The sequence below is a fragment of the Pogona vitticeps genome, chromosome 1 (assembly GCF_051106095.1).
Source record: "Pogona vitticeps strain Pit_001003342236 chromosome 1, PviZW2.1, whole genome shotgun sequence".
Classification (NCBI taxonomy): Eukaryota; Metazoa; Chordata; class Lepidosauria; order Squamata; family Agamidae; genus Pogona; species Pogona vitticeps.
In genome coordinates this window covers 293,083,845-293,106,242 of record NC_135783.1, presented here as the reverse complement: position 1 = coordinate 293,106,242, position 22,398 = coordinate 293,083,845, and the positions used below count along the sequence as shown (strand labels likewise).

Genomic DNA, 22,398 nt, shown 5'->3' with positions numbered 1-22,398 from the left:
ATGGCAGTTAAAAGGGAATTAAGGAGTTACTACTGTGTAGCGTGAATACACCTTCTCTCCTTTTCCTCCCCACATACATAGAAGCCGCATTCTTCTAAGAAGCAGCTTAGTAAGTTCCCTTTAAGCTCCTTCCTTCCTATGAGCTTAATAAGATTCATGGTATTAAAATAAGTTGTGTTATCAAATAGCCACTTCAGCGCTCCAGCTGTAGAAGTCACAGATTAATTGCAGCTTGCTCTGATCAGGAAATGGGCCTTCCTAGGGTGGGGCCATGCCAGTTACTGCTGCTGGGAGATGCCTTGAGCTCAGTGTGCTGTAAAATGAGAGGCAGTAGCAATTCACCAGTTGTTCCTCCTGCTCCCAATCCTTTGTTCCAGAGAGACTAGCTCCATTTTTGCCTACACCATTCATAATTTCATCATACTCTATGATGGTTTCCCCTTCGGGCATACCTTCTTCTGTATTAAAAAGCTCTAAATGCTTTTGGTTGTAGGAAAGGGAACTTTCTGTATATTCTTCCAGGTCTGCGATATTGTTCTTGAAATGGGATGACTGAAAAGATGACAGTGGTCCAAATGGATTTGCATCACATTACTATAGTATATTTCTCCCTCCTACTCTTCCCTTGAACCAACTTAGATTTTTTTTGCAGCTAACTTAGACCAAGTTGATGCATTAACTGAGCTATCCACCACAACCTCAAGGCCTTTTTTCCAGGTTGGACACTGTACATTAAAACCCAATCGGTGTGAAAATAGAATTTATTTTTTTGGGGGGGAAACAGTTGACACTAACGAGCATACATTTATTCCACATAGATCCAGGTGCTAGCTCAGAGGAGGCTTGCGGGAGACAGGCCCTTGCTTTGAACTGTGCTGAAAGCAAGAAGCTGTAGCTCCTTCAGTGTATTTATAAAAGTTGCAAGCAGGGAAGGACAAGGCCCAGCTTTGGCTTGCTTTCTGACCTTGGGAGTTAACCAAGACTGACATTCCTGTGAAGTCATGTGGCCAGGATTGGCGGTCACAGCTGTCACCAGGGGAGAGGAGGGGCTGGGCCCAGGAGGGGCCATTCTGATAGAATTTCACTCCAAGCACTTGAGAGGGCTTCTTTCTTTTCTGTGCTTGGTTTTGTCTTCCCCTCCTTTTGTCTTCCATGGATCTTGGCTATAAAAACCTTTCAGAGGACCGCTGCAAACAAGATGCTAGCTTAGACGGTGAGGATGGTTGTCCTAACACCTGGATGCCCCTGCTTGCCATCTCTTATTGACATTCCTGTGTTCCAAATCGTCTGAGACTCCTGGGGCCCGGAAACATCCACATCATGCAATCTACCTGGTTTTAGTACACATTTGTGTGTTGTTGTTGTTTTCCTTTTGACTTCTTACCTGTCTGCTCTCCTGAAAGATTGGTATATGAAGCTTTTGAGCCTAAAGGAGATGGGGCAGGACCAGACAAAGCAGCAGATAGAAAAAGGACTCCAACTTTATCAGTCCAACCAGACAGAAAAGGCTCTTCAGGTCTGGTTGCGAGTTTTGGAAAAGAGCACAGATCCTGCTGGCAGGTTTCGAGTGCTGGGATGTCTCATCACTGCTCACTCAGAGATGGGCAGGTACAAAGATATGCTGAAGGTAAATAGGTCTTGACTGAATGCATGCTCTTTTCGTTCTCTTACATGATGAATATGGGGGTGGAAAAGGGTAAGCTTTGAGGAACATTCTACCTTAAAATACCAGATATAGCGTGAGCTGGGATTTGGCTGAAATGCTCAAGTACAAGTGTTAACCAGTTGCATAGGTTTTTAAATTCCTATTCTTCATTTCCCTTCTAGTCACAAGATGTTCTGCTCATTGATTGTTGGGAGTGCATTGATATTTCCAACTTTGGTAATTGATCAATTTTGCAGTGCAGTGCTTGGATATCAGATTATCTTTGTGTGATTCAGAAGACAATACCTGTGGCTATCCTTGGGTTCAGTCATCAACAAGATAACAATAGTCAGTACTCCTTTGTTTATTACCATTATAATTTAGCAATATGTATACAATATGGTTGCCAAATGATATCATTGGTTTGATACTAGGAGTAGAGCCCCCTATAGCATCTTTCCTAAGCATTTAAAGGACTTAATATATACTAAGTTGGACCCAAAGCTTATTTCCTGTTATGCATTGTTCCAGGGGGTGGGAGCAAGGATGAAGATGAATGTCTTCTGAAAGGCAATTTAGTGGTCCATGGTTAGGGTCAGATTGGAATAGTCTCTTCCTGGCTCTTAATGGCCACTGTCCATTATCTCTTCTGAATGTCATAGTGGGTGTTGTGAAAGTGCTATGCAAACAGGTAGGGGTGCCAGGGTGGATGGGGTACTTGTAAATATGCTTTTGACAAACACCCAGTGTAATCCAGTGGGTCCCTTTGGAAAAACACTAGAGAACCCTCTTTGCAGATGTAACATTGACTGGAAGCCTTCATAGAGGTTTGATCTGAGCATTTATAGAGACTCAAGATGGAGTACCCCAGTACCTAAACTGACATTTGCAAAACAAGACTAGAAAGATAAAACTTTGGTTCAAAGAATGTAAGATTTTTGAACATCTTAAAATTATTAGTGGTAATGGTGATAGTAATAATACAACATTATCAAACTTTTAAACAAATAAATCAACTTATGAATGATCTACAGACAGGTACACAAATTTGCAGATGAAGAAATAACAAGGTATTCAGAGCTGTTCAGGGTTTGACTTGGTGGTCCTTGGCAGGCCTCCTGAGATGGCAACCAGATGCTTGTTGAGTGTGATGCATTGCTTGATAAGGAGGAGGCAGGTTTTCATCCATGCACAGTGGCCCAGAAACATTCTGCTTTGAAAATTAGGAGTGGCACACTGTACCAGTCTCATCGATGCCTCTCCTCCATCCACCAAAAGTCAGAGTTCCAGAGTGGCAAACAGAAGGCGCTGCCTCAATTCATCTTGCCCTCACCATCTAGTAACTTCAGACGATCCCTTGGGCCTGTAGGGAAAGAATGAATAGGCAAGCTATGCAGTGGTAACAAGAATGAAAAGGAAGGGGGTTATTTTCAGAACAGTTTCCTCAAGCTGCCCTCTCTCCCAAGCTCTGCTGCATGCACTTATATGCTGCTTTTCATTTTGATCACAGGCCTTCACAAATGAAGTATTATGCTTAAGACTTTCTTTGGTAGCCTTCCCTAACAGAGTGCTCTTCAGATGTTTTGGAATACAGGTCTATCATATTCAGTTAAGATGGTGACTAGTAACAAATCATTAGAATCCAAAACCAGTCAGGATAGGGTCCCTGGACACCTTGGAAGACTGGTGGTGCTTAATGTCAAAAAAGAGAGCAAGAAAGAATTCTTTACAAAAAAGGAATATTTTTATGAACATCAATAATTGTAGATGCATAAATGTTATTGTAAGGAAAACTGAAGATACGTGAATGATGTACCAAATTATCAAAATATGTATAGCAATTTTTGAAGATAATTGATGAAACTGCTGCTAAAGGTTCAGAGAAATGAACAAGGCATAAATTGTAAAATAGCTTGTAAATATTTTTAAATGAGAAAATAATTTCTTAAAGATTTAAAATTGCTAATATTCAGAGATAACACATACTTCATTAAGAGACTGAAAATGATACAGCTCTTGCCTTGAATACTTCAAAGTCTAAATAAAGAGGCCTGTGCTAAGTTTGGAGAGCCTTAAGGAAATAAACAATTTATAAACAGAAAGTCTCACTAAGTGTTTCTGTATGATAAGGCAAGAGATGTGGATGGTCAGTGGAAGAAAAATCCACCACCCCCAGCCCATCTCCTGTCAAGATAGCAATTAATTATTTGCTTTGAATCAAGTTTAGAAACTGACATTAATTATCTTGAAAAAGATATTGCTCCACCTAAAGGAGAGACCTCAAGCAAAAGATCCACATGATGAGTACGCATTATGAACTGAAGGGAGCTTCTTATAGCCTGGATCCCAGGGACCTTGCTACATATTAATCCCAATCTTAAGGAAGGTGGGTAAAACACCGGCAAACATGGTGATGAAACTTAAGTCCCCAGGAGTGCTACACGCAAAGCACAGTAGACTGTCTGGAAGTAAATAAGCTCACAATTAAGAAGATAAAGCAGAGAAAAGGATATAGCACCAGGACATCTTCAGCTGTTGAATGACAGCCCCCAGAAGCCCCAGTCACAGGATTAATAGGGAGGAATTCTGGGAATTATAGTTCAAAAACATCTGTGGAACCACTCATTTTCCTTAATTACATGGTACCATGGAGGCAAAGTAACTTATTCAAGTTCTGTATTAGTAGCCGTTGCTGTGGGGTGGAACAGTAGTTCCCAACTTCGGATAACCCAGGTGTTCTTGGACTGCACTTCCCAGAAGCCTTCACCACCAGCTGTGCTTACTATGGTTTCTGGGAGTTGCAGTCCAAGAACACCTAGCTTACCCAAGTTTGGGAGTCACTGGGGTAGAAGTGCCAATGCAATCCTGATACTGCTGGGGTTCTTGTTTCTCCAGCAGCCTCCTTTGAAGCACTGGTATGGTTGGAAGGCATTTTAAGATCCACTATAGCAATCAATAGGCAATAAGGGAGATGTAACCCCTGCCCCACCAGATTGCACTGCATAATGGTTCTTGAGGCCTGAAACATTGCCCAGCCCTTTTATAGCAGCAGATTAATCTTTTTGCCTTTACCATGTTTAATTTCTATTCAGATAAAAAGATTAATCCAAACATGCCACCCAAATGACCACCAATATGATTTGAATTAGTTTGGGACACCTACAGGCCCAAAAGCTACAGAGTGGGAGATGATGGAAGGGCCAGGCAAGAAACCTACATTAACCCAACATGTAAGGTATCTAAAGAGTAGTGTAATCATTGCCACAGAGTTTCTATGGCTGAGCATCCAAGTCTCCTGCGTCTTGCTCCAGCAGTCTATCAACTCTACCACACTGCCTCTCCATGGAATAATTAAGTGTATAAAACAGAATGTGTCTAATGACTGGGGATGACTTATGATGTGGACAGAGGTTCCCTGCCTTCTATTTCATTCTGCATCCTTTTTTCAGCTCCAACCAACACATGGGGTAAGAACTCTGTTGAGAAGGTTTTCAGTCTACCTATATCTGCTGAAACCACCACTTCTGGGCTTTATGTACTGGGTCAGCATAATTTGGGGCAGGGTGGTTGTGCAGAAAGTAGATTAGGATCTATATTTCCATCCAGATGTAGATTTATCTCTTAGAGCAGGGGTCTCAAACATGCGGCCCGGGGGCCATTTGCTGCCCACCAGATGATAATTTGTGGCCCCCACCTTGCCTCCCCCCCCCCCCCCGAAGAGCCTCTCTGCTGTCAAGAGTAAAAAAAAGACCTCACCTCTCTCGATGGCTGTCTCCCAAGACAGCACCTCTTGCACCCTCCATCCGCAACTGCCGGTTCGGCCGGCTGGCAGGCTGCAGTTCTGGATGGAGGGTGCAAGAGGTGCTGTCTTGGGGGAGAGCCGGCAAGCGAGATGTGCTACTAGCCCTTTTCCCCAAGCGCCTGAGCCGCTGCCGAGCAATGCTTGAAAGTGGAGCTCACTCCTGGCCCGTCCTCGAAGAGCGCCTCCAGGCCACCAACAGCAGCTGCCACCACCTCTTCAAGAGAAGTGGCTCTCTGGCTCTCTTTCTCTCTCTGCACCCCCAGCACCAGCCTGGCCAGCAGCCACCTCAGCGCCCGGTGGTGCTTCCTCCCCTTCCTCCTCTTCGTTGTGCTTCAGCCGCCTCAGCTCTGGAGGATGCCTGGGCTCGCCTAACAAAGTTTGCTCCTCTGTCATGGTGAGGGTAGCTGCTGCTGCTGAGTGCGCCGTTTTTGAGGGGGGACCTCAGAGGAAGGTTGCCAGACCTGTGTGTGTTTGCGTGTGCGCACACACACACCTGTGGGGGCCCCACCCTGTTCTGTTTAATTTCGTGGGTACCAATGAGGGCTTTTCTCCTTTGGCAAGGCAATTCTGTGAGGGGTTTTTTAAATTTTATGTCGTGCCCTCCTACCCCCCCACAAGGTGGTCACCGGCGCTCCCTCCCTTCTTTGCTTCTTCATCCTGCTGCTGCTGCTGCTGGTGGTGGTAGTGAAGAAGGAGCCGGAGGGAGTTGTGGCTGGTGACGAGGGCTCGCGCACCCCTCCTCCTCCTCCTCGGAACCCCAGCCAGGCTAAGGAAACTCCTGGGTGGCTTCCTCAGGCTCTTTCTCTGCTTGGCGGAAAATGTGATGCGGCCCAGCCTCACCCAGACTCTTGCCTCCAGCGGCCCCCAGGTAAATTGAGTTTGAGACCCCTGTCTTAGAGTGTTCTTAACTCTGTGCTTCATGATGCATCATGTGGATGGTTAGCGCTTCCTGGAATAACTCAGAGTCGATTTCTAGTGCCAGACTTGATGCTTCTTAAATGTTCTGTTCTCTTGCTAAAAGTTTGCAGTTGTGCAGATCGACACTGCCCGGGAGTTGGAGGACCCTGACTACCTAATGGAGAGCTACCTGAATCTGGCGCGGAGCAATGAGAAACTCTGTGAATTCCAAAAGACCATTTCCTATTGTAAGACCTGCCTCAACATGCAAGGCACTACCGTGAGCCTGCAGCTGAATGGGCAGGTCAGCCTTAGCATGGGCAACGCGTACCTTGGCCTCAGTGTCTTCCAGAAGGCCTTGGAATGTTTTGAGAAAGCCCTGCGCTACGCACACAACAATGATGACAAGATGCTCGAGTGCCGTGTCTGTTGCAGCTTAGGGAATTTCTACACACACTTAAAGGTTAGTACACTTCAAATAGAGAATGGAAAAGAAGAAGAAATGGAGCGACTGGGACAAATGTCCAGGGCCTGTATACAGAATGGTTGGGCCACTTAGTGCCTATAGTGAAATGTGGGAGATGTTCCAAGGAAAGGTAGAAGACTTCCCCTAATCCCAGATACATGCTCATCCTGTTGGATGGCAGCTACACAGGACCTTGGCAACAACAGAATCATCAGAAGCTGGCAGGGTTAGGACCACTGAAGCAGCATGCTTGAAGCGAAGGCCTTGAGGCTGCTCCATATACTACTCTTTTCTGTAATATGGCCATTACCTCTATGACAAGTCTTAGGCATATCTTGAGACTTGTATGAATTGTCTGTAGTAAGAACTGAAACTGGGTGTGTAAAGTACTGAAAAGGAAGATTCACTACATCTTGCCTTTGAGTTACCGTCTGTTTACCCTCAGACACTGTGGGCGGGGACAGGGGGAATACAGTTTTCCCACTGAGCAGAGGAATGCTGAGGAACCACCATATATATATCCACTGTATTTGTCGCTCTTCCCCCAACTTAAATGTGGGACGAGAGAAACAACCCCAATATTTCTAAGAATTTATGCATATAACCATTTTTGTGTGTGTTAATACTATGTTATGAGAGCACAGCTTAGTCATGTAGTCTAATTAGCTGTGACCAGTTCTCACACACATTATTCAAATCAGTGGCATGTTATACCTGTCAATAAGGCAAGACTATCAAATAAGTACAGTATATGTCATTATTACCTAAGTAATGTAAATATTCTCTTGCTGTCCTATGCTCAGCTCTTTCTCACGCTTTAAATTCCATAAAAGGAAATGACACTCCTCCCCCAACTCCCAGGAACATCACATATATTCATATCTTGGGTCTTTAGATGAAAATACTGTATAGGGAGGCATTTTAACACACATTTTAAAAGGGAGATTTTGCACAGACAATTTAGGGGGCAATCTAGCATGTCTTTCTCCAGCCTGTTGTCTATTCCAGTTAAAATCCACACTGTTTGAAGTTTGGTGAAGAACAATGATGTGCAATGAAGAGGGGGATGTGAAGATTTCCCCATTTCTATTGGTAAATGAGTCAAAAATCTCTGGTGTTTTATTTTCTAGTTTATGGGCGGGGGGAGAATTGAGAACAGATAAAAGTGTCTTTAGCAGATGTGCATGTTAATTAAAGTGTTTTTGCACCCCTCTCCCACCAAACAACATTGCCCAAGTAGTTGTCAAGATTAATAATGACCATCCCTGGCCATCAAACCAGAGGTAGGTGAATGATTTTGTATGTATTCTCAGTCATATTCTATTTGTCCAATTTTCTCATTAACCATTTTTAAAGTGGACTAAAATGTGCATTGAATTCCATATCAAATTTTCTCTACTACACATATTTCTACATGCAATTTTTGAACCAATACATGCTTCATAGAAGGGAGAGAAGTGCACAATGTGAATGAAAATTGTGCTTCAGACAACATCCAGGAAGTGCAGATCAAATTGATTTGCTTAACTATGTGACTCAACTGTGACTGTCCTCTATGTTTACAATCAAAAAAGCATTACACAATGAAAAAAGAGACTGGTAGAGAGAAGAAGAATGGCAAACAGAGAGTGCTTATTCCAAGGTTGTCATAGACATACTTTCTTGTAAGCAAGGGTAAGGTCTGACAAACATAAATGGCCAATCTGATATCCTCCTTACTTGTGATGTTACAGGGATGCAGCCTGCTATTGTCCATTGGTTCCATGGCTGATGGATGAAGCCAGAGTATGCAGTTTTAGGGCAAATGCCAGCCAGAGCAATGCCCTTTTCTTGCAGAGCAGAGTATAGCAAGCTGCTTGCAGCTGCTGTTGTTGTGGTTGGCTTAAAGGGAGAGATTGATTTCCTCACTGCTGTGATGTTCCCACCATCTTACAACCTAGGATGGTTTAGGAATATGTTTTTTGAAGAGCCCAAGTTATAATTTGGCTGTTTAATAATAATAATAATAATAATAATAATAATAATAATAATAATAATAATAATAATAATAATAATAATAATAATAATAATAATAATAATAATAATAATAATAATAATAATAATAATAATAATAATAATGAAGAAGAAGAAGAAGAAGAAGAAGAAGAAGAACAACAACAACAACAACAACAACAACAACAACAACAACAACAATAATAATAATAATAATAATAATAATAATAAATAATAATAATAATAAATAATAATAATATACCCAACCTAGTCTACTTCACATCACCCTAAATCCCTGCTTTTGTCTCTTGTGTTTTCAAGGATTATGAGAAAGCCTTATTCTTCCCATGCAAGGCAGCTGAGCTTGTGAATGATTACGGAAAGGGCTGGAGCCTGAAGTACCGTGCAATGAGCCAATTCTACATGGCTGTAGCCTATCGGAAACTGGGACGTTTGGCAGATGCTATGGAATGCTGTGAGGTACAGGCTTTGCTTCAGGAAGGTCAGATGACTGCTGTGGCCAGGCACACTTTTTCCCAGCTTCTGCTGGTGCACCAGTTGCACCTCCTTCCAGAGAAGGCAGATCTGGCCACCATAATTCATAATCACCTATGTCAGACTACTGAAATACAGTCTATGTGGGACTGCCCTTGAAGACCTGCAAAATGCAGTGGCCACCTAATTTGGCTAGACTTGTTCGTAATATTGCACCGGTCTTCCATTAATTTGTCTCCAAATTTATGTCATTGTAAAACAACTTGGACCTAGGATAGCTAAAAGATGGCCTCTTCTCGTATGAACCTGCTTGCAGTTTTAAGATCTGTTTTCAGAAGCCCATCTGTATGTCCCACTACGAAGAAAGAGTAGAATTTGGAGAAGATCCTGTTTTAGACTAAAACGTCTAGAATCCCTCATGTGACAAGAATTTCCATCAACCCCAGACAGCATGATCATTGGCCTGGAATCCAGGGGATTATAAATAAGGGGAGCACCAGGTTAGAGCAGGCTGCTATAGTTCATCCTCTCCTGCTGTTGCTTCCTCCTTGCAGATCTGTTGGTGTTGTTTGGAGTGGGGAAGTTCTCCTTACTCCAGGCTTTTGAGCAAATGCATGATGTTCAGAGCAACCAAGATTTAGGGTGTGGTAGAAAAGGTGCAAATTCTGACTCTGCAGGTGTATCTTACTAGGAGTCCATGAAGATTGCCCTTCAGCATGGAGATCGTCCTTTGCAGGCACAATGCCTTATCTGCTTTGCCGATATCCATCGCAACCGTGGAGATGTACAGGTATGTGTTGTAAATCTGTCCTATGAAATGTGATGAAGAGAGAGCTGCAAGGCTTAAGAATCAACTGAGAATCTTTCTTACACCACAGATAGCTTTCCCCCGGTATGATTCCTCAATGAGCATCATGACAGAGATTGGAAACCGTTTGGGACAAATTCAGGTGCTACTGGGTGTGACCAAGTGCTGGATGATTCAGAAGGAACTGGACAAGGTGAGTAGCAGGCTGAACTGAGGAACTGGATGCAGCAATTTGCCACCAATGACGATGTCATCTCCATTGCACACATAGAGCTGCACAACAAGACTTCAGCCACTGGCTGAAAATCCAGTAATATGTTGCTAGAGTAAGGCCTGTTGAATCAAATTATCAATGACTGTACTCACTAGAGACTTACTATTGGATTTCATCCACTGTCTTCTACTAACCCTCAGCATCAGCATAGGCATCCTTCAGTCTCGAGAGACTATGGTAACATGCTCTGAATCGAGGAGTGTCCTCTCCAGAGCATGAAGCCCGGGTAAGGTAATATGGAGGATAGGCTGTTACCCAAGCAGCAGATCCCCCCTCTCCACATTGCTGAAATGGTCCAATGGAAAGGCAAGAGCCAATACAACTGGTTCCAGCAATGTCGCCGCCGCCACCATCACTATCACAACCCACATTCCAGTTTATGTATTTTTTGCATGACATAATGCCCTGAAGGCCGGGTAGGTGGGGCTCGTCAGCCATGGAAGGCAGCCCATCTAGGAGAAGGAAAACTTCGATTTCAAACCTCCACTGCCTTGTGGCTACTAACCCTGCCTGCCACATATTATCTACCCTTCCTTTTACTGTTTATTTATTTAGAATATTTTATCACACCTTTTTCCCTGAAAAGGACCCAAGGCTGCTTCCGACACTGAAATACAGTATTTAAAGTTTAGAACAATGAGTATACACCAGTGGTTAACATCATTAAAAGAAAATATTTAAAGCTAAGAACAATTAGTAAGAAGAGGCATCTTGCATCATTAAAAGGCAATATTAAAGCTAGGAACAATACTTATACAAATATTTAAAAAGAGAAAAAATGCCACACTGAGAAATGGAAAACTGAAAAAAGGGGGAAAAAAACAATAATAATTCATCTAAAAATCACACACAGGTGGCTATATTACTGAGGGAAAGCCTTGCCTGAAGAGAAAGGTCTTTGCCTGCTTGCAGAAGGACAGCAAAGATGGGGCCAGCCTGGGAGCAGCAACACAGAAGCCTCTCTCCTGTATCCCAGTCAGTATGCTGGTAGTAACTTTATAGCTCAGCTTTTGTCCTTTTCCTTCTGCCCATCAGTTCAGCATTAATACAATGCTGGTAAACGCATACATTTTCTTCTTGGGAAAAGTGGCCTTTTTGTTTTTATCATGGCAGGACTTGGACTCTTTGGCCCATCAGTTAATAGGATATATGATACAAAAAGTTGAGAAACTCTTGTACTGAGAAAGACAAAACAATAAGCAAATTAGAAAACATTCCAAACAATAGATGTGCACCCTAAAGGCTTCCTTAGTTTTTATTTCTGTAATAGAACTGATAAGGAAGGTCCTGGCTCTGCCTCCTCACACTATGCAAGTAAACTAAACCTAAACTAAAAGCCAGCCTATTATCCATTTTGTTGGAACAGGTCATCTTTACTTCTTATTGCTATATCCTGAATAGCCCTGTTATCTTCCTGTTCCTTTCCTAACAATACTACTGTGGAATCAGCCTTTTTTGCTGCTGACACACAACATTAACATTGTCATTGAATACACTATGGCTGTACACTTGCTTCTGACAAAACACACTTTTGAAGCAAAGCAATTGACTTCAGAGCTATTCTGATTGTTGTGGACCTGAGGCAAACTGGGTTGGCCCTCAGGCTTCTTAACAAATTCAGAGTTGGAAGATGTGTGTATGTCTTCCATGCTCAGCATGACAAGTTTTTGCATTTCCTCAGGTTTTTCATGAATAAAAATATCAGGCAAATGGAGAGATGTTGGTCTGTGTTTTGAGTGTTCTAGCTTTCAATTCTGAGGTAACTTTTTCACACAACTTGCCTTAAATTCCTAATGGAAGGGATGCAGAATGACTATGACCTCAATGTCAATTTAGCAAAAGATTAAATTATTTTCTGAAAGGTTAAGGCATTGTGTTTTCTTCACAACTCCGTAACCCTTCCCCTCCCCTTCTTAAACTTTTCCGTGGAGAAATCCAGGGTGTGTGTGTGTGAGATTTTCACTGTCATTTTCATGCAAACCATAACCTTTACATATGATGGATCTCTTGACTTACAAGATGAATGCACAGAAGCTATATAGCTCTGTTGCTAGTGGAAATAACTTCTGTTTTCCTTGTTGTGGTGATATGCAATTTGTTTCATTTTTCATAGGCATTAGAAAGCTTGGAGAAGGCTCATGAGCTGGCAGAGGGATTAGGAAACAAGGTAAGCCTTCCATATTCTTGCTATATAGATCAGAGTCTATCATTTATTGAAAATGCATATACACTTATTGTCTGTTTGCCTGGCAGCCAGCCTCCAAAGCAGCTGACCAAGAGAAAATACATATATGAGAACATGTCAGGTTCTTTTTAAGAGGCAGTGAGACTTTTGAAGGCTATGGAGAGATAGTGAGATAACATGTCCACCATCCAGGAAGACCATAGAAATTGCTGGCTGCTATGGCTTTTCCAACTGCTGCTTCTATATGGAGACTGGAAGGGAGAATACTAGCTTACCAGACAAGTGCTACCTAGCAGCTAGGACTAAGTAGGATCAAATATTTTCATTCCTTGAGGGTAGGTATCTCTTTACTTAGCCACTCTGTAGGGCAGAGGTTGATGAATGTTCTGGAGAGGACAACAGGCCTGGCCTAAGACATTTAGCCGCCTGAGGCAGAACAGCTAATAGCACCACTCCACCTATATTCCCCCCCCCACACACACACATATCAAGGGAAATAGTACTCAAGCCCAAATTATTTTGGCACTTAAGGCAAAAAACTACAGAAAGGTTTTTTTTTTTTTTTGTTGGCATTCCTGCCAGTTTAAAAAGGAAAAAAAATTCACAGGACCATTTGCTTTTTTCTTCTGTTGTTTATGGCAAACAGTAATTGTGAATAATGAATATGGAAAAAGAGATGCTTCTACCAGGCTTAAGTAATCAGTATGCAGCTGACACCCAAATCTATCTCTCCTTGCTGTCTAAAATCTGAGGAAGCTGTTTCTTCTCTAGGTCAGAGTCTGAGGTCGGTAATGAGGGTGAATAAACTGAAACGTACTCCAAACAAGATAGAGGTGCTCCTGGTCAGTTGAAAGGCAGATCAAGGAACAGGGATCCAGCCTGTGCTGGATAGGATGACACTCCCTCTTAAAAAACACAGGTACACAGCTTGGGGGTGCTCCTGGATTCGTCTCTGGAGCTCAGGTTTCAGTAGTGGCCAGGAATGATTTTGCACAATTAAAGATAGTGTACCACCTGTGCCTGTTCTTGGAAGGTTTGATTTGTCCATGGTGACTCGTGCCTTCATCACATCACAGCTGGATTAATGTAACATGCTGTATGTAGGGCTGCCTCTGGAATATGCTTGGAAATGTCATCAGATCCAAAATGTGGCAACCAGATTGCTAAATGGGGCTGGTCACAGGGATTACATAATCCCCTCCACCTTATCTCACCCCTGTTATGGCAGCTCCAGTGGCTGCTAATCTGTTTCTGGGCACAATTCAGAATACTGGTCCTAACTTATAAAGCCCTAAATGGCTTGAGTCCAAGTTATCTCAAGGACTACGTCTCCCATTATGAATCTGCCCAGGTGTTAAGGTCATCAAGAGAGGCCTTCTTTTCAGTCTCACCACCTTCACAGGTATGCTTGGTGGGGACCCAGGAGAGGGCCTTCTCTGTTGCTGCTCACAGACTCTGGAACTCCCTCCCACAGGAGGTCAGGCTGGCCCCATCTTTGTTGTCCTCCTATAAGCAGGCGAAGACCTTTCTCTTCAAGCAAGATTTCCTGTACTTACTGGCTACCTAAATGGGGGTCTCAAATAGATTCTAGTGCCTTATTGCATTGAATGTGTTTTGATCTTGCTTCTGTCTACCATCTTTTACTGTGGTATTTGTTTGATCCTTTTTAGTATTTGTACATTTGTTTTCAGCTTTAAATATAGTCAGGGTAGAAATGTTTTAAATAATTTTTTTAAATTGTATTTTGTGAGACCACTCATCAAGATAGATTATCAGTGTCTAGTCACAAGAGGTATATACTTCTAACTGCGCCAGGGCTTTAAGCGAAAAAAGCTAACAAAGATCCAGCAAAGGTTTGTGACAGGAGACTAACGTGGCTTTTGCTAAATTGAGGGAGCGAAGGGCACGAAAGAAGAAATAAAGTTATTAACAATCAGAAATTAAAATGCTTCAGTCCAAGTGCAGTTTCTCGGTCCTCTGTAAATCTTTTGCTCAGAGTTCCCCCACCCCACCCCCATCTTCCTTTTCTGTTCAGCTTGGCCTGCTGAAGATTCACTGCTTGTGTGAAGGAATCTATCGCACCAAAGGGCAGCAGCGGGAGCTTCGCCACCATGTGGTGAAGTTTCATGAATATGTTGAAGAAATGGAACTTTACTGCGGCATGTGTGGGGAATCCATTGGAGACAAGAACCACCAGCTCCAGGCATTGCCCTGTTCCCATGTCTTCCACCTCAAGTAAGCAGGAAAAAAATTGGATTGGGGGGAAATAGGAGAAGGCACAGATCTGGAAGGAAAGAGGAATTAAAAATTCTCAAATGGAAATACAGTATTAATCAAGAACAGGCTTAAACTATATTGCCATGAAAAATTGCATCATACGCACAATGCAAGCCAGGCAGTTGGACCTACACATCTTACTGTACTTTAATGCAAGGAATTGCATTAAAACAAGATGTGTGTTGCAAATGGATTCATTCCTACTTACAGATAACCCAACCCTCCAAAAAAAAGCTTTGTTGTGAGTTACCATCATGGAAGAAACAAAGAGGATTTCTGTAGGGACGTTCATGATTTTTTATTTTAAAACTCTTTATTTTTATTATGTTGATTAATTGACCATTCTGTGCAAATAGCTTGAATTGATTGCAGAAATTATGAAAATTGCAGTTTCACATCCTTGGGGACAGCACGCTGGAGAAGACTTCATTAGTGGACTGGACAGTAGGGCCTTTCCCCTTTTTTACTACATTAATTCCTTGCCCAACTATGTGTTTTTAAAAAACCCTAGAATTTTGTGTGGAATCAAGTGAACTTAATACCTTTCTCTAAGGAACATCTAAGCAATGAATATTAATAACAAATCAACTAATACCCAGTTTCTTCAACACAACCAGAAAGAAGCTGGTCCTGTAAAAGCTACTATCTTACATCTATTTCCTTCCTCTGATCAAACCAAATAGCAGCAGCAACCATCCTGTTTTTTGCATTTTGGTAATTAACCAACATTCATTTATGGACTGTTGAATATCTCTAGAGTTTCCAAAATGTATTCCATAAGAGAATATGAATTGAGGTGGGGTGAGGGGAGTCAGAGAGATGTACCAATGTAGTAGTGCCATGGAAAATCAGGAATCCCCACATGTTTTCTTGCTACAGTGAGGTTTAGAACCATAGGTTTTGATTAAAACTTGGAACTTTTCAAGATGGTGTGTTGGAAATCCAGAGTCTGCAAGCCTAACATGTGGCTAAGAGTAATCCGCTTGGCACACATGTTCTTATTTGCTCTCTGTGTAAATAAAGAAGGGTGCATTTAAAAAAGGAAACTAATGGAGAAATTTAAAACCAGGCTCAAAAAGTATATTGGCAAGCACAACTTAGAAAAAGTATGCTGTCTTATGGAGTGGTGCCTCATAACCAGAGACAGTAAGGTTATCAAACACATGAGCTTTCTTTTCAGAAATGTTATTTCTAGCAAGCATCCAGGTGAAAAATTAACCCTCAATAGAATACAGTGTACACAATACTCTTGTGTAGATGCTGTGCTGACGTATTTTCCAGCTGATGACATTTCTTACATTGTCTGAAAGCTCAGTATATGTACATTAGCAGGAACGTTTGTTGTTGTTGTTTAGTCATTTAGTCATGTCCAACTCTTCGTGACCCCATGGACCAGAGCACGCCAGGCCCTCCTGTCTTCCACTGCCTCCCGGAGTTTGGTAAAATCCATGTTGGTAGCTTTGATGACACTGTCCAACCATCTCATCCTCTGTCCTCCCTTCTCCTCTTGCCCTCACACTTTCCTAACATCAGCGTCTTTTCCAGGAAGTCTTCTCTTCTCATGAGATGGCCAAAGTATTGGAGCCTCAGCTTCAGGATCTGTCCTTCCAGTGAGCACTCGGGGTTGATTTCCTTTAGAATGGATAGGTTTGTTCTCCTTGCAGTCCAGGGGACTCTCAAGAGTCTCCTCCAGCACCACAATTCAAAAGCATCAAATCTTCGGTGGTCAGCTTTCTTTATGGTCCAGCTCTCACTTCTGTACATCGCTACAGGAAAAACCATAGCTTTGACTATGCTGACTTTTGTTGGCAAGATGATGTCTCTGCTTTTTAAGCTGTCGAGGTTTGTCATCACTTTCCTCCCAAGAAGCAGGCGTCTTTTCATTTCATGGCTGCCGTCACCATCTGCAGTGATCATGGAGGTAAAATCTAATACTGCCTCCATATCTTCACCTTCTATTTGCCAAGAGGTGATGGGACCAGTGGCCATGATCTTAGGTTTTTTTATATTGAACTTCAGACCGTTTTTTGCACTCTCCTCTTTCACCCTCATGAAGAGGTTCTTTAATTCCTCCTTACTTTCTGCCATCAGACTGGTATCATCTGCATATCAGAGGTTGTTGATATTTCTTCCGGCAATCTTAATTCCAGTTTGGGATTTCTCCAGTCCGGCCTTTTGCATGATGTATTCTGCATATAAGTTAAATTAAGCCAGGAGACAATATCCAGCCTCGTGGTACCCCTTTCCCAATTTTGAACCAATCAGTTGTTCCATACCCAGTTCTAACTGTTGCTTCCTGTCCCACATATAGATTTCTCAGGAGATAGATAAGGTGGTCAGGCACTCCCATTTTTAAGGACTTGCCATAGTTTGCTGTGATCCACACAGTCAAAGGCCTTTGCATAGTCAACGTTGTTACCCCAGGGCAAAATTAGGACAAGAGATCAGACTCTGGAGTGCAAATTCCCAAGGATGGAATCTCTCTTCCCAGCCTGATGTATAGAATCATAACCCCAAAGATTGTGGTATCTGATCAGCCAGTCCAAAAGGCTGAATCCTGAGTTTTAAAAAATGTAATTTAGAAAATTAATCTTTTCACTAATAAATGGATAATGTGGTTTGAGAGGAAGAAAAATAAGCATTCTTACTATGGCTATTAATGGAATTACTACAACTTTGTAGTGAGGCAGAGAGTAAGATATACTGAATTTTATTGTATAGCAGGAGCTGGACTATGTTACACGGCATAACCATAGTGAAATTGGGTTAGAGGAAGAACAGACAGACTGTGTTTAGTATCTGCCAAATGAAAATAAATACATAGAAGCATAAAGTCATATGTTATTTGAAGATCTTCTATTCCAAAGTCATAACTAAATTTAGGTTTAGAATGCTCTACATGCACGCAGTGACACACACCCTGAGACATTGATGTTAGATAGTAATGTGTTGTCTACTGCATGGGAGAGTGATGGAAAATGCAACAGGGAACAGGTCAGAAAAGAAACATCAAGCATCACCCTGTTTTGTGGCAACTTTGGGTGCTTCTTTGTAAGGTGGACTCTTAACAATACAAATGAAAAGGCATCACACAACTATTCCTTCTTTTCTTCCTTGAATGATGTGCTTTGCAAGAAAAAAAATAGAGCACATAGAAAGACCACAAATACAATATGCCATTGTCTGTACCTCTTGCAAAATTCCATGCATGAGCCACATGGATTACACAATGAAAGCCTTGTCTGAAAACGTCCGTAGCATGAATAGGGAAGTTGAGGGAGCAGCTTGGAAGTCTGAATGTAAACAAAGAGAGCTTCATTGCCAGCATGAAAAGAAAAATAGCAAATGAACTCATGGCTGAATGATCTTGGCAATCACTATCAGACATAGCTAACTTTAGCACATAGTAAATAGGAGGGCAAAGCATCTGTGAACAGGTTGGTAACTCCACCAGTGCTAGCACCTTATGTGGGCTCATGAACCACAAATTGCAGTAAAGTTGCTCAGCTTTCTTTACTGAAAAAGAAAGCATCCTATGTACCAGATATTGAAATAGAAACAACAAAACATAACAGAGATGGGACTAATTTTTAATTTGATATGTGACATTAAAATATGTATTAGGACAAAATAATCCATGAAGGATTCCCGTCCCCCCTCCCTCCCAGTATTTACTATAAGCCACTGCATTACTGAAGGGGACATGGTGGCGCTGCGGGTTAAACTTCAGAAGCCTCTGTGCTGCAAGGTCAAAAGACCAGCAGTCTTAAGATCGAATCCACATGACGGAGCTCCCATCGCTTGTCCCAGCTCCTGCCAACCTAGCTGTTTGAAAGCACATAAATGCGAGTAGATAAATAGGTACCACCACAGTAGGAAGGTAACGCCATTCCGTGTCTAAGTCGCACTGGCCACGGAAACAGTCTACGGGCAAACGCTGGTACTGCGGCTTGGAGACGGGGATGAGCATTGCGCCCTAGAGTCAGACATGACTGGACTAAATGTCAAGGGGAACCTTTACCTTACTGCATTACTGAGAAAGGAACAGAGATTAATCAATCCTCTTTTAAAACAGCCTCCTGATACTTAGCACTTCCATTACTCTACTAATTTCTCAGTGTGGTCAGGGAACAAAAAAATAAACTGAATCCAGACACAGTTAGTTCAATTTACATTTTAGTTGAAATCAGTGGGACAAGTTGTTGATGACACAAGTCCCACTGAAATTGACTGGAATTAAGTTCAACTTCGGGAGCAATCAGACAAGGATTTGACTGCCGTTTGTTCTTCTCTGGGGATGGACTGGTTTGTTCCTTTTCCCGCTGACTCCATGATTTACAAGCTATTGCAAGCCAGCCCATCCCTGATATTTTCATACCCACACCTTTTCAGCTCAGGGGCTGAATTAACATTTTTTAAATGTTAAGTGGAGCCATATTTATTTTTTACCAATTGGACCACTTTTTCACTGAGCTTACAAAGCACTACTCAATTCTATGTAGTATGTCAGAAGACGCCCCAGGCAAACAAGTTTACTGCCTGAAAAACTACAGCCCAATTCTACACAAAAACGTTCCTATCCTGTTCTATGCAAGTTTCCGTGCCTGCCAATCAGTGCTCTGTTAAATACATTTGTTGTTGTTAATGTGCTGCCAAGTCATTTCCGACTTATGTCAACCCTAACAGGGTTTTGAATGTATGTGAGGTGTGGAAGGTGTAGTACACCACTGTCATCCCTCAGTGAGTTTCCTTGGCCGAGCAGAGATTTGAACCCACATCTCTTTAGTCCTACTCTGACACTCTATAGCCACTATACTACACTGGTTTTCTCAGTTGTAAATATATGAAGTGTTTAAGTAGCTCCAATCTCTGGTTACAGATAACAAAGGAAGAAAATGCTAGGGAACCACCTTGCTTGATGAGGGATTAACATCACACCTTTCCCACAGGTTTAGGGTTGTATCAGGGTTGTGTCTTCTGTTAGCAGAGGAGGCAGCACCAGAGGAACAGATTTCTCCCCCTCCCCTGCAGTTGTTATTTGTCTCTAAACCTCTTTTTGGGACTCGTTGCACCCATGGAGCACATTTGGCAGGAAAAAGAAGAATTCTGCAGTGTGAGCAGAAATCCACTCACTTGGCCATCCATTCATGTGGTATCCTTTCACCCTTCCTGATCACTTCTAAACATTCTCTAGATAGCGTAGCAAAACTTAAGAGGTCAAAATATTAATAGCAATACTTGGAGATCATTGTAAGACACCTTCCATACCAAAGACACACACAGCTGTTAAAATAACTTCCATATCTGCTAGAGGTTCACTTCATGAAGATATCAGATAGTTTCATGTACAGAGCTATAGTTAGTGTGAGGGTGCTTTTAAAACAAATCTAAAGTGGGAAGGCTCAATGAACATTTTAAAGTGTTTGTAATTATGCTTTGTTGATTTAACTGTTTTTAATGGACTGGCATCAATATTACGGTATATTTTGTTACAAACAAAAAGGCAGGAAATGGTTCTTCTTTTAATAATAATTATTCGCAAACCTGTGAATGGAAGCAGCCACAGCAAAAGAAGGCTTTAACTTTTTTCCTGCTTTCTTCAGAAGTATCGATTGAACTGTGTGCTGTTGTTTCCACTGCAGGTGCCTCCAGACCAACGGGACACGTGGTTGCCCCAATTGCCAGCGTGCATCAGTGAAACCAGGATTTGTGTGATCTCCTGAATCCATGATATGGGCTCATTTGAAAGGTGCGGAGAAAGCAGAGCACCAGAGCATTTTTGGCACACAACGTGGAGAAGGCAAATCCATACATAGTACAGGCAGAAGTTCTTCTGTAGAATGCATGCAACAGATGTGTGCCGCAGAAATTTGAGGGCATCTTCTTCACACAGCCAATGGTCACAAATAGTATTTCACTTCTGTTTCTTCAAGGGAGCTGATTAGTTTGCTCTCCTACAATTTCCATTCTGTCATTCTCATGTTCTGCTGCATCTGGTAGTGCCTAGGAGGGTCAATCCTTTGCTTTTATTCATTCCTCATTCAAAACTAAATGATCATGACAACATATTGTGGAACTCTTTTTGGTAGTTATACAGATGCAGCAATTGTTTTCCTGGTATTGCTGGAGGCTTCTTTCTCATTTTGTGATTCAGCCCCTACCTCATGTTGTCTAGTCAAGAGCACACCAGTTGCCTGCCTGTGCTTTGGAAAATCAACATATCAACAGTATAAAATAGGGTTCTTTTTAGCACCCTTTGCATAACAAACTCAAGCTGAAAACACTGAGTTTTGTCATGTCTCCTTGTCCTTTAGCAGCATGCTTTTCTGTTGTGTGTCAATTTTTTATGTACAGGTGTACACCTCAAATTATTTCCAGAGCAGCAGATCCTCTTTGTCTGAAATCAACTCCATTTACAGTGGTGCCCTGCTTCACGTTTACCCCGGTAGACAATGAAATCGCTTAACAATGAGGTTTTTGTGATCGCTATTGCGATCGCAAAATGATGTTTCAACGGGGAAAATCTGCTTCACGACAATCGGTTCCCTGCTTCAGGAACCAATTTTCACTTCCCAACAATCAAAAAGAGCTGATTGTTGCATTTTCAAAATGGCCGCCCGCTGTTTTCCGGACCTACTTCTGGAAGACAGCAATCAAAAATGGCTTCCCCTATGGAGGATCTTCGCTGGACGATGAGGTATTTCACCCATTGGAACGCATTGAACCGGTTTTCAATGCATTTCAATGGGTTTTTTCTTTCCCTTGACGACGATATTGCTTAACAGCGATTTTAACGGAACGGATTAACGTCGTCAAGCGGGGCACCACTTACGGTACCCACAGGACTTTGTTTCTTTGTGGGAAAGTCTGTTGAGATGGTATAAAGTCAGATGGTGACAGAACTTGGGGAAGTTATTTTTGGATTATGTTCCCCAAAACTTCCTGCCACAGATGATTCTGGAAGTTATAATTTTAAAAGTAAATTTTCCAACCCCTGGGCAGTCCTAGGAAAAGTGTTCTTGTTTTGTCTTGTATTCCTTTGCCATAGTATTGTGATGCTACATAGGCAAAAGCAGTTAAATTGTCTGTGATTGTGGTGTTGTCAGCAATATATTTATACTTTCTGTAAACTATTTATATTGGAATCAATAAAGCTACATCAGCATTTACCTCAGTGCTTCAGGTTGATTTCACAAGGTTGAATCCCCCCGCCCATAACCTGACTAAGACAATATAGGACAGAAAATTGCTAACCCAGGATTATATGCTGTGGTTAACAGAAGTTACAGTGAACAGGGAAGACTGCACGAGCTATTTGTGAATAAAGGCCTTTGAGGAACCTGAAACATTAGGAGGAGATATGTCCGAGTACAAAGGCATAATCATAAAGACTTTGCCACCATCTTCTTTTTTCTGACATCCAAGATTAGGCAGAGACAAGAGAAGAGGAAAAAGGCTCTTGTTTCTACATGTAACTGACATCTTTGGGAGTACCTTTCATAACTTCCTTACAGGTAATCATAAATGGACAAAATACTGCTAAAAAGTATTTTAAAG

At 42.0% G+C, this 22,398-nt stretch overlaps 1 protein-coding gene across 2 annotated transcripts; it reads left to right on the top strand.

Moving 5' to 3' along the window:
* The first annotated feature begins 1,051 nt into the window (after positions 1-1,051).
* Positions 1,052-22,010, top strand: RAPSN (receptor associated protein of the synapse). 2 transcript variants are annotated; one of them, XM_020799646.3, is made up of 8 exons: positions 1,052-1,627; positions 6,469-6,807; positions 9,124-9,282; positions 9,989-10,087; positions 10,176-10,298; positions 12,493-12,546; positions 14,600-14,799; positions 20,484-22,010. In XM_020799646.3, exons 1-8 carry the CDS (start codon positions 1,412-1,414, stop codon positions 20,554-20,556), a joined length of 1,263 nt encoding a protein of 420 aa, XP_020655305.3. In that variant the 5' UTR covers positions 1,052-1,411; the 3' UTR covers positions 20,557-22,010. The 2 variants fall into 2 exon arrangements, with proteins under 2 accessions (XP_020655305.3, XP_078246216.1); XM_078390090.1 differs by lacking the exons at positions 14,600-14,799; positions 20,484-22,010 and adding an exon at positions 13,336-13,477 and having other exon boundaries at positions 1,073-1,627.
* Positions 22,011-22,398: the final 388 nt, after the last annotated feature.

Coding starts and splice junctions, on each gene's coding strand:
- RAPSN (XM_020799646.3), top strand. CDS start 1,412: ATGAAGCTTTTGAGCCTAAAGGAGATGGGGCAGGACCAGACAAAGCAG. Junction 12,547..14,599: donor CAGAGGGATTAGGAAACAAG/GTAAGCCTTCCA, acceptor TTTTCTGTTCAG/CTTGGCCTGCTGAAGATTCA. Junction 14,800..20,483: donor TCCCATGTCTTCCACCTCAA/GTAAGCAGGAAA, acceptor TTTCCACTGCAG/GTGCCTCCAGACCAACGGGA.